At 39.0% G+C, this 17131-nt stretch overlaps 2 protein-coding genes across 3 annotated transcripts; one reads left to right on the forward strand and one right to left on the reverse strand.

Moving 5' to 3' along the window:
- Positions 1 to 6146, reverse strand: LOC104425808 (probable protein phosphatase 2C 8). The gene is given in 11 exon segments (XM_010038612.3): positions 1 to 404; positions 406 to 432; positions 1131 to 1178; positions 1266 to 1355; positions 2545 to 2628; positions 3035 to 3175; positions 3623 to 3675; positions 4238 to 4282; positions 4390 to 4426; positions 5074 to 5182; positions 5765 to 6146. Coding segments are annotated over 11 exon segments (1008 nt in total). The 5' UTR covers positions 6055 to 6146; the 3' UTR covers positions 1 to 320.
- Positions 6147 to 7834: 1688 nt separating this feature from the next.
- LOC104425807 (2-oxoglutarate and iron-dependent oxygenase domain-containing protein CP2) lies at positions 7835 to 16181 on the forward strand. Of its 2 annotated transcripts, XR_721729.3 has the most exons (10): positions 7835 to 8368; positions 9204 to 9251; positions 10714 to 10890; positions 10974 to 11124; positions 11202 to 11288; positions 13161 to 13285; positions 14251 to 14369; positions 15094 to 15205; positions 15410 to 15577; positions 15711 to 16181. XR_721729.3 is itself a non-coding variant. In XM_010038611.3 (9 exons), exons 1-9 carry the CDS (start codon positions 8066 to 8068, stop codon positions 15744 to 15746), a joined length of 1158 nt encoding a protein of 385 aa, XP_010036913.1. In that variant the 5' UTR covers positions 7835 to 8065; the 3' UTR covers positions 15747 to 16181. The 2 variants fall into 2 exon arrangements, 1 of the variants encoding a protein (XP_010036913.1); XM_010038611.3 differs by lacking the exon at positions 15410 to 15577.
- Positions 16182 to 17131: the final 950 nt, after the last annotated feature.

Below are 17131 nucleotides of genomic sequence, written 5' to 3' on the forward strand. Positions count from 1 at the left end.
TGAAATAAGTAGCCTAAGAATGAATTGCCAATGATTTTCAAATGATTTTTTACATCGATTGATCCAGGACACCCCTTACCATTCAATACAAATGCATAGTGTTGCCAGGATGCCCTCTTCTTGAGTCACCTTCCCATTCAACAAAGTGGGTATAAGTTTCACAAACCAAACAACACTAAAACCTGGGGCTTCAATATTAGAGATCGGACACGCTTGCAAACATCAAGAACTCTAAGCCAAGAAGATGTTTGACAAATGACAACCATAATAAACAAATTGATTCACTTAAAACATTCCACATTTTCACAGACAATTCATGTCTACGTTGGCCTGAAGACAATAATAAGAGCAGTGCAATTGTCTTTGCAACGCCTTTCACGAACAGCTTCCCTTACCAGACGACGGAGCAACTGCTGTGACTGTTAATCCCTCCTGCTATGTGCCATAACAAACGGTTAGCAAGTACACCAGCCATTCAATCTAGTACACTCATATGTAAATAATGTAAGGCAAAATGTTGTGATTAATAGTGCAACCGATGAAGTCCTTTTATTTCCCTCTTCAGAATAATAATTTTCTCTGTAGTCAGACATAGAAGAGATTAGAAAAACTGCAACAGGAAAAAAATAGAAGACATCATCTAAGGCAGAAAAGGATGTGTTTTCTGCACTTATTTTTCCACTACAGATAGATTGCGCATGTATTTTTGCACATTTAAAGTAAAAGATGTCATCCAGTAAGAAACAAAAAATATCATTTGGTTTGTCTCACAAGCAAACCAAGTACCAGAAAACAAGGCCAAAAGTTCACAGAAGAGAATGTGCCATTACAGAAACAAAAACCTAGACTCTGCCAAATCAAACAATATGTGAGTTTCACAATCAAAACACGGGCTATCACTTCCACATACATGAAGATGATGATGCTAGAGAAATGGTAAATGAAGAACACCACAAAGTCAAAAGAGCAAATAATAGAAGTACACTTTCTCAAATCACCATTTATGTGTTGACACATAATATCAGCTACTTACAGAACTGAGCACCCCCAACATCAAGTTTTGGGGAGGTAAAGATCAAGATCTTGTTTGACCGGAATTAGCAAAAGATAAAATGAAATGCTGCACCAACCTTCAATAACTTGTGAACGAATTCAACTGCATCACTTGTTCCAAATACCTGAAATAATTTTTTCTCTCATAATCAACAAGTCTTAAAAGTTTTTCTCAGACCAGGAGATTGGTCATATTGAAAGTGGAAGCATACCCCCCATAAGCCATCACAACCAAGAATGAGGAACTGCTCTCTCCCTGTAAGCTCAAAAGAATGAATATCTGGAGTTGCAACAACACCTACCTGCAAAGTCGAAAAACTCTATGAATAGACAAAATAAAAATAATCATTGTATAGAGATTATCTTCCCATTATTATTTTCTTTTTTCAGAGGGGGAAGACCCATCTATTATCTTCCTATTCCTACTCCTTTTTCTGCTTTGTCTTTGCGAATCTGCTGTTAGGATAGGTCGTACCAAGTATCCAACAATAGCCATTATTAATTGCAGCAGTGTGCTGCAATTTTTTAGAGCCGTTGAATGCTAACTCAGTGTAGCAAAGTAGACATACCTCTTTTGCCTATCTAAATAATAATTCAAAAATAATTAAACATGGGACGAGGAAAAGAGAATTTCTTTTACTCCATGGCCATTTTATTCCACATATTATTTCATCTAAGATAATCGAATTTTTTTTCTGTTTACAGTGGCAGAAATTATTTTCCCCTGGGGACTGAGCATATTGACAACCATATACAGCTAACACAGTAGTCCCTAAAATCGAAAGACTTCCATACAGAGAGAAAAACTCCATGAATTCCCTTGCAGACATCACAGGTCAATCAGTCTTCATGACTATGTCATTCTTTTCCAATCATAATTGATGTCATGATTGTTACCATCATACATCAGAACCAACAAACTCAATTTAAGTAGAATGGTTCTTTCGTTCCTTGGCTTCACTTAGGCATATCTCTTTATGCTTAAAAAAAAGCAAAAAACAACTTTTTTCTTTCCCGCCAAAATTTAAAACATCATCCAAATTTAAAAAGAAATATGAAAAAATAATGTATAAATCAGGATGTCTATATTAAGAAAGTTTTGGGTGTTATGGGCTACACAAAAGTCAAAGTGAATCCGTCACAAGTTTTGGATTAAAGAAAAAGAATATAATAAAAGCTTATCCAGACACGCCCCAAGTTTCATGAGCTATACACTTGAATCTCATCTAGAAAAGCAACTGTGCACATGAAATAGAATATGGAGCTGGAGTACAGTTAATGCATTTGAAGAAGCAGATGCATATATAAAGCAGCAAATCCACGTCCACTAGTAACCACATAGCCTAGATATTGTATTGGCTGATCCTGTGATGCAATATGCAATGGCTAGACTATCAAATTAGGAGCCAAAGGCATGCACAAGTACTCTCATTTTAGATGCAACGACACTAAAATGGAACAACAGGACCAATGTTCAAATAAAAGCCAAACCTTTTTGAACTGGCGATCTCCAAAGGCCCTAGAAACTTCAAGGCGACCCTGTAATCGGCCATTGGAACCCACAACACCCCCAGCCTGAAATAACAACAGATGCAATAAATGGCAAGCAAAACCGTGATCATGTGTGAAGACAACTAGAAAGACAACTAGAAGTTCATATGGCATGTAAATATCAATTTCTTGGCACTAGCTAATAAAGAAGGCAGCTCTCCAACAAACAAAAGCAGCATAAGAATTCACATATTCCTAAATAACAAAATGTAGCTGCATGACCAAAACATTATCTCATCAGGGAAAAGAAGTTCATTAAAAAGGCACAGAACACTTGTGCTGATGACCAATATATCACAATACAAAGCATATGCATTATTTCAGATATCGTATCAGAAACAAGATAATCCCCATTTCATACATTGGAAGTCAACGGAAAATATTGGAGGAAACTGTTCAACCAAAAAGAAAGTTACACATACATCCTTACCTTTTGGATACGAGCACGCTCTAGAGGGTAAATGGCTTTGTGTTCCCTAGTCAGAACAATAGCCTTTACAGTACTATCACCATCTTCAGTCGATGAGCGGGCTAATACTGCTTTCGCATCCCCAATGTTAGCAATGAAAACCTATAAAATGCACTGAGACTTAGTCCACAAGCCAACATTGTTCTGACACTATTAAAGCATAACAAAATAAAAAGTAGCACAATCAAAAGATTAAGTTGCTGCCTCCATATCATCAACTATATGCAATTTATACGTCATCTTAGTCAGCAAATGTTAAAAATCTTAAATGACAAAATTATCCATTATATTCTTATTCTGGACACCTACATCCACATAGTTTTCAGCTTCCAAGGCTTTAAATGATTAGAAATTACTGATAGGTAAGAATATCAGACATTTGTTTCAAAAAGAGAAAACCTATTATATTAAGAGACCACCGCATTTGATCCAAGATTGGCACTTTTATATCATCTATAATTTTGATCTCAAGAACAAAATATATCCACGCTAGTGATTCCTCCGGTTACATCTGCCTAAACGCATGTGGGGACAAGGAAAGAAACTCACTCTTTGTCCCAATACCCAAACGCATACAGCTGTTGCACCATCCTGCCATCCCCCTGAAAAAGGATATGCACAGATATTATCTTAGGTAAATCCTTGTGGAAATAAAAATCCTTCATAAACTTCTCTAAACCAACGAGGCAAAAGAAGTACAGGAACCTGATATTTTCTAGGACGTTAGAAGAAAATTGTTAACAGAACTCTATAACAAACATTTCCTAGTATCTCTACCATCCAAAAAAAATTTAACATTATGTTAGTGAAAATAGCACCAAAATACGTTAGTTAACAATGGGAGTGAGAATGAACTAGTTGTTTCCGGTACAAGCTATATGACAGTCCCAAAGCGGATACAGGTGAATCCTGATTAATGTGGTATTAGTAGCCCATATTCCCTTGGAGTTGCAGTCACCACAAATCACAGATAGAAACCATAAGATGCTGCGAGTATCTAACAGTTCTAAGTCATCAAAAGGCTATCCAAGCACAATGAAATTTTAACTAGAGTCTCCCTACTGATTCAAACGGTTAGAGGAGCTCCTGTTTGACATCATGCATCACAAATTGAAAGACATATAATTAAGTGGACTCTATACAAATTAAATGTTTGATTGGTACCTGTAGCGCTCTCTTCAAGAAGAGATTCGTCGGTCTTTCGAAAACCTAGATAGCCAAAAAAAAAAAAAAAAAAAAAAAAAGAAGGCATGAAGATGGAAAATAAAAGTTGCAGTATTGGTGTCTGAATTAAGCATGCATGGAGAGAATTATACCATCAAGAATGGCCTTTTTGGCTGCTTTGACATCCATCTGCACCATCATGATAAAAACATCGGAGTCAGCCAAAAAAGAACAAAAAGAATCTCCCCCAAAGAATCTCCCCCGTTGAGCCACATGGTGCCAATAGTATTGAAACTTCATGAAGAAAGAAATAACAGAAACAATAGACAGTATGGGAGATAGATGTAAAAACAGTTCAACCAGGAAAATCTATAGCTCTAGTCTTCCTCGGAGATGAAAAGAAGTCTCTATACTAGAACATGGACATCAACCAAACAGAAAAGAAAGTACTCTAGGACATGAAAAGTGATCAACACAAAGAATTGCCCACGCATTTAACCATGATTGAGGTGAATCAAAGATCTCTTATAAACCCAAAGAAGCATCGACATGGAATCTTTCAACCTATAATCATCTCTGAAACTACAATAATAAAATAAAAGGTAACGTGCAGTGATGAAAAAAAGAGTACAATCACAAACCAAACTGCATTTTCATTTTCAAGTCCTGAACCCCAAATCCTAAACAATGGGAGACATAGATACGCTAAACACACTCCTATTAAAGGCTAAACTTTCTGGTTTTAATGGGCCAAGTGAACTTGGATAAGTAAATCAAGAAAACCCGGAGAAGGCTCATAAAGAATGTATACGTAAAATTAGACCAAGCACACACACCAACTCACGTGGTAAGCCTGCAGAAAGAACATTTGCATGTAAATTCTTCTGAGCATATTCTGCTGCTAGCCGACCTCCATGTCCGTCATATATCGCAAAATGTGCACATCTGTCCAGAGAAGCCAATATATTATCTTCCTGAAAGTTCCTTCTCATTGCAGAGAATTTTAAATGCACAGGAAAATGAGCTTTTCTATAGATTTGCGATGTAGACTCAATTTTGTTCGTGTAGATTTTTTAACACCCATTCGATGTGAATGGGAAGGAAAAGGAAATCTTATGAGATAGGACGACTACGTATCATTGGTGCAAAATTTGACAAAACTAATCATAAAATAAATAATACCACATAAACATTCTAGCATAACAAGCATTAAGCGATTAAATCAGTATATATATAACTTGATAATTTTGATGGGCATCGCCCTCCTCGTGACTGAAAAAAATACTGATAGCAAGTACAGAGCCGTGGACAAATCGCCCCTCGGTCTGTCATTGATTGCTGCTCGAAGTGAAGTAATACCTATAAAGTCTTGGTTTTTATTTTCAAAGAAACATTGATAAGCATGATTCTTGAGAGCATGAGCACTTTGCGGAAGACTATAACACCCATCCCACAAGCCATTTATCCTCAAACAGCAGAGCGAATAGAAAAACGGAACAGGAACTGCGGAAGAGAAGAGCCCAGAACCTCAGCTTCCCGGGGGAACCCAAGCCAGCGTCCTTGGGCAGGACCCACGCGTCCTCCATGGCGTGCCTCGTCCCCTTGTCCTCGGCCGCGTCCGCTTCGATCTCGAAAACCCTAGCCGCCTCCCCTCCCTCCTCGCCGGCGTCCTCGGCGGTCCTCGGCTTCTTCGCCGCCGCCGCCGCCGCCGCCGCCGCCGGCCCGGCGTCCCCGGGATCCGCCTCGCGCTTAGGGTTCCCCGCGACCTCGGAGGCGACTCCGTTCTCGTCTCCGGATTTGGCGGCGGCCTCGCTCATTCTTCTCCGCTCGTTCGCGTCGCGATGTCGATGGAGAGTTTCAGAGGGTGGGGGCGCGAATCGACGAGCCCCTCGCGATTTTGTTAAACCCTAGAAGTAGATGAGGTCGGTTCGACCGTTAATTAACGGTCGCAACCGTCGCAAGCAGAGGGCGCGGGGGACGTTAACGGCGACGAGCCGGTTTTTTCTGTTCCCGCGCGATTTCCATTCCAACGGCTCGATTCTCTCCCTTCCTTTCTTTTTCTTCCTTCTTGTCGAGAACGCTAGTTGTCTTAGATTTTACCGCGGTAAATAAAATGATATCGGCCGAGGGACATGGTTATGTTTGTTTTTTTTTTTTTTTTGGTAACTTTATGTTTTTCTTTCCGTTTTCTTTTTACCCTTTTTTTCTCTACTGCCATGCAGATTTGGTGCCATTTCACCTTCCTATGTGCATGAATAATGTTCACAAACCAGCATTTCTTGCCGTTCAAATTAAATTGCATTGAAAAAAGCCCTCAATTGCGCTAATTTATGATAGGAACGAGGAAATAGATTTGGAAAACATAATATTATTTGTAATGAGGTAAAAAGATAATGAGTGATGATGAGCGATCATGAAAACAAATTTCATGTATATTTTAAATCACTATAAATAACGAGGGATTTGTGTTTTGGTTGGCTCTTTTTGTTCACTCATACCTTATTTCTATCTATTTCTAAAACATAAAGGGTCTTTACATTGTAATCCAATTTTCTTTTCTTTTCCTTAGCAACGATATAATTCAATCATTTATCTTCTTTCTCTCATGATTATTTAAATCCCTTATTTTCCTTTTTATTCACCCTACCAAATGCAGTTTAATCGAAGTTTTAAAACTTAATTGTGCTATTTGTAAATTTCACTATACTTACATAATAAGTTAAAACTTCTTATTTGTTTCTCATCATGTATATTTTCAGTGATGAATGGAGAGAATTGAGTTGGTCATAACTCATAACTTGAAAAGTAATTGATCATTTTTTACTATAATTTAGAAAAAAAACAAAAAAACAATGCCCGCTTGAGTTTCATCAATATAATTACTTTACATAGTCAACCTTTAAAATCTCAAATTTGCATCTCATATTAGAACCGGATGAACAAATAAAAAAAAAAAAACAAAAGAAATAACTTCAACTTCCAAAATACATATAGAAATTAAATCCAACAATCTCGTTCAACTACTGCCATTTGCTGCAAAAGTCACTAGAGCAATAATCTATAATGGTCATGTTTAGAATAGTGGCTATCGTAGAAGAAAAATAATCTCACAATATCATGTAATCAACCAACGAAAATGTACATCATAAAATGTACATTTTATGATGTGAAAATGATTTATTTTTGAAGCAACGATTGCAGCGACTCAACGACTAATGATGATTGGAATTATTCCGATAATTTACATCTTCACTAGGCACAATGGCACGACAACACTAAACTTTGAACTACATCTTTACATGATCCAGGCGCGAGTGAAAATGTTACACCACGAGGGAAGCTCGGCAAAATTTGCCCTAATGCGAGCACCTAACGTTAACTAGCGGGGGGGGACTCTTCCCGGAGCGCAAAATAGATGGGGACCCCCCAACTGGAAACCTCACACCAACTCTCACTGCACGCGACTCCCGAGCACGCGCGATACCCGAGCCCTCGATCTCGTGCGTGCGGCACACGATCAAGCGCCCAGCTCGTCGACCCGGGCCTGCCCCCATTGAAAGGGAACAAAAAAAGAAAAAAAAAAAAAAACAACGGAGTAACTGAATCGGAAGGCGAAGCAGCACCACCACCACCAGTCCGAGGCGGAACCACGCGAAAAAAACCCTAACCTGCAAACCATCCTCACCTCCCCCGGCCATCCACCACCGTCGACCCTCCGATGGCGGTGGCGCCACCGCGCCCCTGATCCCGCTCCTCCGCGCCGCGTACCCTTCCCCATGCCCTGATCGCCCCCCGCCCCTCCCAGCGTCTCCCGGACACGCGGCGGCCATGTCCCTCGGCGCGGCCTCCGGCGACCTCCCGGCCACCGGAGGCGGAAACGGCGCGGTCCCGGGCGGAGAGCTGAGCAGGCCGTCGGTCGCGATGACGAGCCAGCAGAGGCTCAGGCCGAGCCCTAACAAGGACCACACGCCGGACAGCTACGACGACCTGCAGCTGGACTTCAGCCCCGCGATCTTCAGCTCGCTGGAGCGGTACCTGCCGTCGACCATGCTGGGGGTCTCGAGGGACGATAAGGTGAAGTTCATGAGGGGGATTCTGCTCAAGTACTTGCCTCACGGGGAGCGAAACAGAGTATGTACGATTCCTGCTTTGCATTGCATTGCATTGTAGTGCAATGCTGCTTCGTGATTTTCTGGTCCCCTTTCTCCTCATCGCTTTTCACTACCGAGTTGACCGAACTCGGTTTCATGCATTGAATTCTACGGAAGCAGATGATCCGAATTTTCGAGCTTCATTAGTTGTCGTATTCGTGGACGTCGAATTATTCGTTTTGCCCTTCTTGCTTCATCTTCTTTGCGCTGTTGATTGAATTGGGGCTCCCTTTTAACGTAATCCTTACTAACTTACGTTGGAATTTAAAGGAAATCTTTTGGACTCGAAGTTCATAATTGCCCTCACACTCAGCATATTCAGCCTGTCTCCACAGCGGGGTGTGGTCTTCTGCGTCCTCTCTGTGGCAATCCTCACTATTTTGAAGTATTCATTGAAGTGCTTACTGTTAGTCCGGACTTGATTTCCTGTGCTGAACCAGACTAGAGTGTCGGAAACTTTACTTCCATATGTTCTTTTTAAAACTGTTGTCGCAGCAATCAGTCTGTCGAGTGTTAATGCTTGGCTGTGTTCATATCTTGTTAGATGATAATATCTCATTCAGTTGGGCCTAGGTAAAATACCCGGTGCCTCCAATTAATAAAAAGGAATACTCAGTTCCTAGGATTTGCCAATATTTCTTTCCTTCTCAATTTCAAAATGCATCTTTGTAGGCTCATGTGTGTTTGAGGGTGTAGTTTCCTGCTTCATGTGTCACTTGTAGTTTCTTGAGGCATTAGGGTTTACAACCATATCGATTTTATTGATGTTTCCATGAGGAAGCTGGTTTTATGTTGCTTTGCTATATCTTTACCAGGCTCAAAGGCATAGAGAATACAGGCAGAAGATAATCTCAAATTATCAGGTACCTCACCAGCAATCTCTGAACGGTTTCTTACTTTTTGACTTGATGGGTAATGTCAGCGTCACACTTCACCTCTCTTAGATATTGCAAAATCTTGTTTTCCTCCTTTGGCAAACTTCAAGTTGCTGATTGGAGCTCCTATTAATAAAACTTGATATGTACATTTATTTATTTATTTATTTTTATTTTTTTGGCCGTCTTTACTTTTTGTGGTGGTGCTGAGGTTTTGGTGTTTAGAGGCAATGACATGATAGAACTTAATGATTGGGATCACTGTCTTAGCTGAAGAAGAGAATGAGATAATATTTTGATTTGCGATACCATGTTTATCATGTAGATAAACTCTTGACTTGTGGATGTCGAAATTTTAGAGGCATATATTAAGCAGAAAATTTTCAGATGTGCACACTCTGTTGGTTTCTCTTCTGCATAGTTGTTGACTAATGATTAACTTCGAAAACTGCGTACCTCCATGTCATGAAAACTTACCATTTAGATACTTGGTCTCCACTGGCTTTGTAGTTGCTTTCATTTTGAACTCTCATGTCTTGTCTTGATCACATTGGCTGTTTAGTCTAGTTGTGATATTGCTTTACCTCCATTTATCTAAAATGCCTACTCTATGGAGGTGTTACTAGCGTTCAGACTCTTGCCCTGTCTATGATACTCATCTGTGATAGTATGTTAGACCTCTTTTTGGAAAACGTTTCCCTTTTCCCTTCGCCTGAAACAATTTAGATTGTGGATTGCTTCAGCAAAGAGATGAACATGCTGTTATTTGGGAGAACTAAAGAAACTGAGTGAATGAGGCAAGAGTGTTTGCTCTCATAAAACTTGAATTCACCTGGCATCCTGCCATATAGATGCTCCAATTGGTTTTTTAAAGATGCAGTCGTGTGTGGAATCAGAGAGAGACCCTAAAACTGAGCCAAAAAAGTTATCTTCTCTTTGCAAGATAATGAACTGATGTGGCTTGTGGTTCATGTCTTATATTTAGATGGAATTTCCCTATATAAATAGAGGTAAGGGGATGTTAATGATCTGTTCTTGGGTGCCAAATTTTCATGACTCTCTTTCTTGGAAAGAAGGACCTGAGTTATGATGAAAAGATTTGAGTGTTGATTTTATTATGCTTGATCTAAATGGATATGCTGGGAATAATGTAGATACCTGAAGTTTGAGATTGTATGAGATTGTGCATCTTTGGAAACTCATCTTATTACAGTGCCTTGGGTTCCTTCCATCTCCTCACCTTGTCCGCTTCCGTCTTTCAGTGATTGATTTAGTTTTGAGCGCCCCATTCAATTCTCTTAATTCTACTCTGAAGTGCTTGGTCCATCTGATTGTGAAGTCACTTTGGTTTCCCGGGTTTGATGGAAAGGCCCAAGTTTTTGATGTAATTTTTCTCCATTCTTGCTTTTTTGTTGAGGCCTTTTCCAACAAAAGATCTTCTGTTTTGCAGCCTTTACATAGAGACATATACATCATGCACCCTTCAGCATTCTTTGTCCCAACGTTTCTCAAAGCAATCAATGATAATACAGAGGAGAGTTTGAGAAATATTATGTCTGAACCGTCTCCTGGTGTCTTTACATTTGAGATGTTTCAACCGCAATTCTGTGAATTGTTGCTCTCTGAGGTATCTTCTGATTCAATATATTCTGTTAAATGACTGTTATTTTATTGTCTTCTTGCCTTATGATTTGTGCTTTGACTGAGTAGGTGAAAAATTTTGAGCAATGGGTAAATGAGGTAAGATTTAGGATAATGAGGCCCAATACCATGAATAAATATGGAGCTGTGCTTGATGATTTTGGCCTAGAGACAATGTTGGACAAACTGATGGAGCAATTTGTTCGTCCTATATCAAAAGGTTGTTCTGTGCTACTATACTTGCTGGAGCATTCAAGAGCTTATAATTTACTGAGGGAGAAATATTACTTTGTGCAGTATTCTTTCATGAAGTTGGTGGATCCACCCTTGATTCTCATCATGGCTTTGTTGTCGAGTATGGTAACGATAGGGATGTTGACTTAGGTGAGTACTGTTTATGCAATTTATTTGACACTTACTCTGAAAAGTAATGTTGTCCATCCACGTGCTTTGGTGATTTTCATGATTAATCTAATGTTCAAATATTAGTAGAGGATAGATGATTTCAGGCTGTTGAGTGATCAAATATTTGGTTGATTTTCATTCTTCACAAAATCGAAAATGCTTTCTCGAGCTGCACTGTTATTTCTGTGTATAATTTTGGGAAATGCGATATTCTGGTCTTTATGGTGAGGCATGTGCTATTGCAGTGTGAGAAGTATGTTGAACATAATGACTTTGCTGGTAAATTTTCTTTTAGGTTTGTGCATTTCCTATTAGAAGTAGATGTATTAGCGGTTTTTTTTTTTGTTTCTGACTCTCAATTCAAGTATGAATGTTGAGCTTCTTTAGTAAATATAGACCATAAAAAGTATGATAAATTGCTGTAGCCTGTGAGCTGGCAGGCTTAGTATTATAGCTCCTCAAAATTGTTCGACTCATGTATTCTCAGAAGATTCTGTTACGGATTCTAAATGATTGCTGAGGTTAGTGGCTCAACCATGTTCTAAAAAAAGTTTTTTCCAATTTGGTTGATTTCTTAATTCGGTGTTTCACTATGGCCATGGTGGAGTTTGGGTTTATTAAGAGATGTCAAAATAACTAAAAAGTTAGAGAGAATATTATTTTGAAGGAAGGATCTCAATGAAAGTCAGGTATCTGAAATGAGGCATTCTAATTTGAATGCTTAGCCTTTGGGAGTTGCATCCTTTGAAGGAATATTCTCCCCCAACAATGTTAAGTGATGGAGTAGTTGCAAAGTATTACATATATGCAGGTTGGCCTTTTGGCGTATGTCTTATTTCTTTCTTAAGTTAATGACTGGGGGGTTATATGCCGCACATATGTGTCCTAGATCTTCCATTATGTCAGCAAATGGCAATTATGCATTACTTCCCTGAGATGTCAGTGTTTGGAAGTCCATGCTTGTCTTTGGTATTACCTTTAGCTTAGAGGAGAAGATTTAAGGGAGAAGGGGCGACAAAATTCTTTTGTAAAACCCAAGAATTTTAGTCAAATGGTTCCTGGTTTCTTATTTTTTTTCTTTTGTCCTTTCTTATACTCATATAGTTATGCTTATGCATAATTTGTGTATCTTATTGCACAACATCTTCCCTGAAAGAGTATCACTCATCAGCCTTGGGCAACCAGTCTTGCAGAAAAAAGTAGTAGCCATAATTTAGAAATCAATGCAAGTGAGACCTTTGTGGTTTTGGGTGGCTTGAAGAGTGAAGTTAATTGTATTTGTCATTTGCAACTGGTTAAGTGCACAGGCTTCTTGCTATCACTCTTAGAATAGTGGTTGGTCTGTCTGTTTGGTGCTGAAATCTTCTTTGCTAGCAATCTGGCTAGCCATTTCTTAAGCAATATTCTTCGGAAACACGTGGCATTCAATATGCTGGGCTATTTCTTTTCCTCTCTTTTTTATTTATGTTTTTCTGCCTTTCGAGCTCTTTTTTATGGATGACTTCAATCACCTTGAAATTGCTTTCCAATTTTCTGCTTTCTTTATTTGATTCTCTGTAATATATTTTGCATATCATGGTCCAAATACTTGCATGCAAGCACACATATGTACACCTGCAAGCTCAATTGACTCAAGTATTTTCATTTTGGTATATTGTTCTTGTTTGTGCTGACTGGGGAATTACGGAAACAATTCTAGTAGCTCATATGATAAGTTTCAAGAAAGTATGAAAAGTACTACTTATTGACATGGTGAATTGCAGGAAATCATCATACATCATATATGCAATTTGTAGGCTGAAACCTTTCCCCATGGATGACTGACTTTCTCAGTTTCATTTACACTTGCAGGTTTTCATGTTGATGACTCAGAAGTAACTCTAAATGTGTGCTTGGGTAAGCAATTTTCTGGTGGAGAGCTGTTTTTCCGGGGCACACGTTGTGATAAGCATGTGAACACAGGCACTCATTCAGAGGTACATTACTAGTTAAATGTGAATCAGCATGTAAAATGCTAACAAGATTTTGTTATCTTACTATTTAAACAAGCCTTTGCTTGGGATGGAGGCCCTACTTCCCCTTAAATTATTGATGGTTTAATTTAGCTATCTGGGCAACTAAAATTCTCTTTTCAGAGGCAGTGGAATCGTATTGTTCTCCTAATTGTATGATACAAACGTGCCAATCAGCATTGATCTACCTTTAATTATTCTTTTGATCTCTGTGAAAAGTTTCTTCATTTCTGTTCCTGGCATTGCGCTTTGTTCACTATGGCTTAAACCACGAATCTCTGGATTACTTACGGTGGACAAGCAATTGATAATTGAACACACCAAAGTTTAGATTCTCGTGATGTGTCATGATCTTAGCTTGAGTGGCCGGGGGCCACACCACCTAGACAAGCTTAGAACATAGCCTGATGCCTTTGCTTGTGTTAGTTGTTGCATAAGGAATAGGTTATACATGTAATCAAGCTATGTTGAATTGATTTATTGTTTTAGAGTAATGTTTCATGTACATTTCATTTGATTTTGCTTACTTTGTATATCCACAGAGATGCATGTTAAGTCTGTAAATTTTAGAACAAGCCATGTGCACGTGATGCACATGGTAAAGTACAAATATCCATCACCATTGCTTGCTGCTAAAGCTAGTGGGGTCAAGTATAAAGGTCTGGATTCTACCGGTCTGATCACGTTGTTTCATCACTTAACTTGTTGCACACATTGATATTTATTCAATGGACATGTAAGTGCTCACATATGCACATGCATCCCTGTCCACTGATATTCAGGCTTTTATGCTTCTTTCTAATTGATAATGCCATTTACTTTGGCAAGTTATGTATGTCTTGTATGTCTTGTTCGTCACTTGGATATTTTCTTGCTTCCCTGTGCTTGTACTGATACTCTTTCTTGGCACTGTTTGTTGCTCAAATTAGGAGATTTTCGACTATAGCCATGTACCTGGGAGAGCAGTGCTTCATCGTGGTCGTCACCGACATGGTGCTCGGGCCACAACTTCTGGTCACAGGATTAATCTACTCCTGTGGTGTAGAAGGTAGTTCTCACTTCTTTTGTTGAGCCATTGGTGTGTTAAGGATTTCATTGATCCTTCTTTCCTTTTTTGGACTGCTTAAGGGCAGGGTAGATTATAGTAATGGAAGACTTGATGAGTTAGAAACAATCAGCTATCTATGTTGACAGGGTGACTGATGATAAACTTTGATAAACTTATAATAAGTCATTCGAAACTGTTTTGGGGCGTATTAATATTGTTTATGATGAGATCAAAGTTTGTCTACATTCACTTCTGGTACATGTTCGGTTGCAGCTGGGCATTCGCTGGTTTTTATTGTCTCTGTCTCCATGGGAGGTCCCTGTTATGTTGGATTAGACTGTGCTTGCCTGGGGTATTGATTATTGAATAGATCATTACGTATCCACTAATTGAGGGTCTGCTGATAGCTACCTTACAGCTCTATCTCCTTTGACTCAGGGCTGCTATACCATACTGGTTTAGATCCTTCAACTTGCTTTCTTTGTGGGATTGATTACAAGGCTAGGTAGACACAGTTGCAAAAATTGGACATTTGATAGAAAGCCAGTCAAGGAATGATATTCCTAATAGTGGTCCCTTTCATTTCTTTCTCTCTGTTTGGTGCGCTAGAAAACTGCTGGAATCTTGTCAGTTCAGATAAAATGTGCAGGCACTTCTCTCTTTTCTGCATATGAATTCAGAGTCTGCTCTATGTGCTCAACCCCCCTCCATTTTCTTGGCACAGTTCAATGTTTAGGGAGATGAAGAAGTATCAAAAGGATTTCTCCAGTTGGTGTGGAGAGTGCTTGCGTGAGAAAAAGGAGAGGCAGCAACAATCAGTAGTTGCTACCAGATCGGTAAACATTCCGTTATTTATGCAATCATTTGGTTGATTCTGTGGAACTAACAAATGCTAATTCAGCTCCACAGTTCACCTAAAGATTCAGTTGGATTTACTTAAAGTTTTAATCCCTCTAAATGGAAAAGATTAACTCTTTTTTATTATGAAAGAAACACTTAGTTCTTAGTTCCTAATCCTGAAAACTTCTTATCCCTGAAAGCTTTTCAATTCAGCATTGATGGGGGACCTATTACGTGTGCTCTGGACTTCATGAAGAAAGTTAGATCCAAAGGTCGTAGAAGATCTAGCACACTAGCTCAATCATCCCTCTGCAATCTCATTGAGTTGTGCGGATCCAATAAAACAGTTATGTAAATAGGGTTTGATGGTATGCTTGCTTTGCTCAATTAGGCCACTCTTCTCACCAAGATTTTGTTACTCCCTTGGCGATGCTCCCTCTTGATGTTTACATGGATCCGGAAGTGTGTTGATAATTATTTGCTCTTATCATGCTGCTGCAGGAGCTGCTTAGAAGGGAAGGAGAATCAAAGGCCTGACTTGATCCAGTACCAATTTGTGCTTGGGCTCTTTTTCAATAAGCTAGGCTTCGTTGAGACACCAAAGCTGCTGCTCGGAGAAACTAAACATTGCTTTGTGCTTTGCAGCGATGCACAACCAGTGTACGTAAAGAATTGTTAAAATAAGGGGGAGTATTTATCCGAGTATCCAAATGGAAATGATCATCTGTTCGACTACGTATCATTTGTCTTTCTTCAGGAGGAAATTTAGCAGCTTCTAGGTGGACGTTGTATATCTGCTATCTCTAACGAATTCTGCTTATGTCTTCTTCTTTTTTATTATGTAATATTGTGCTTTTTTCCGCCTTTGACATCAAATAGCAGCAGCGGTGAAATGTACATTATTTCCTTTGCTAGTGTTTCTTGTCGGATGTTTTGATCCACTGATGTGATGAAGATTCATTGATTTGATCCCTTGTTTTTCTTCATGCTCGGTGCTGCTTCTCTTTTCAAGTTTCTATTTACGGTATCATTATGCCAAGAGGTTTTAAAAGTTCCCATTGACTTTCTCCATGACATCAATATGTTCGATTAAGGTCGTGAAAATTAATTTTTTTAACATTATAATGTTTAATAAAGTACTTTTGAGATTAATAATATATTAATTGATAGTTACATGGAATACATTAAACATGTCTCATGAAGAAAGTTTCACATTTCAAGGTGCCGATCATACAATTAGTATTTTGGAATTGGCCTTTATATCGAGCCTTTCAAAACTTATGTTTTTTCTGTTTCTGGTATTCGAAAGTTTAGGAGGAGAGAGAGTAAATCCTACGCTAAGGTCATGGTATATTATAGGCCCACTGGCAGCCGGATTTGAACCTGACATGGCATGCGGACAGTTTAAACTTTACCAACTAAGCCAAGCCACTTTTGGTTTCGAAACTTCAGTTAAGTACCTCTAATATCGGTTTGATTAACAGAAAATGTGACATTTCTAGAATACATTTTTCAAGAAGTTATTTTTGAGGAAAATAATAATATTTTGAATGTTTGATTGAGATATGAAAATAATTTGTAAATACATTTAATCGTTTGGTAAGGAAAATCTGATTTAATTTTCCTAAATAGAGATATATTATTTGAGAGTTAGTAACTTGCACTAAGGTAGTTGGGAAGTTGGGCATGAGCAGAGAGGTCTTAAGCCCAAATCCCCAGCTTTTGAGCACAAGCACAAATAGCGATTTCAAGTCCACCAAAGCTGAGCTTGAGAATTCGGTAGTAATGCTTGGCTTACTAGCCACTTTAGCCGATATCCCTAGAGGCTTGGGCAAGGACTCTTGCGCCTAAGGCCGAGTCCATCAAGGTTGGGTTCGATACCGTCACGTCTGTGCTTAGGCTTGGGTTCATTGATGCTAAAC

The sequence above is a fragment of the Eucalyptus grandis genome, chromosome 11 (genome assembly GCF_016545825.1).
Source record: "Eucalyptus grandis isolate ANBG69807.140 chromosome 11, ASM1654582v1, whole genome shotgun sequence".
NCBI lineage: Eukaryota > Viridiplantae > Streptophyta > Magnoliopsida > Myrtales > Myrtaceae > Eucalyptus > Eucalyptus grandis.

Excerpts from the sequence above, each read along its gene's own strand:
- LOC104425807 (XM_010038611.3), top strand. The coding sequence starts at position 8,066 with ATGTCCCTCGGCGCGGCCTCCGGCGACCTCCCGGCCACCGGAGGCGGA. Across the intron at positions 8,369-9,203 it reads CTCACGGGGAGCGAAACAGA|GCTCAAAGGCATAGAGAATA; the intron begins GTATGTACGATT and ends TATCTTTACCAG. Across the intron at positions 14,370-15,093 it reads CTACTCCTGTGGTGTAGAAG|TTCAATGTTTAGGGAGATGA; the intron begins GTAGTTCTCACT and ends TTCTTGGCACAG.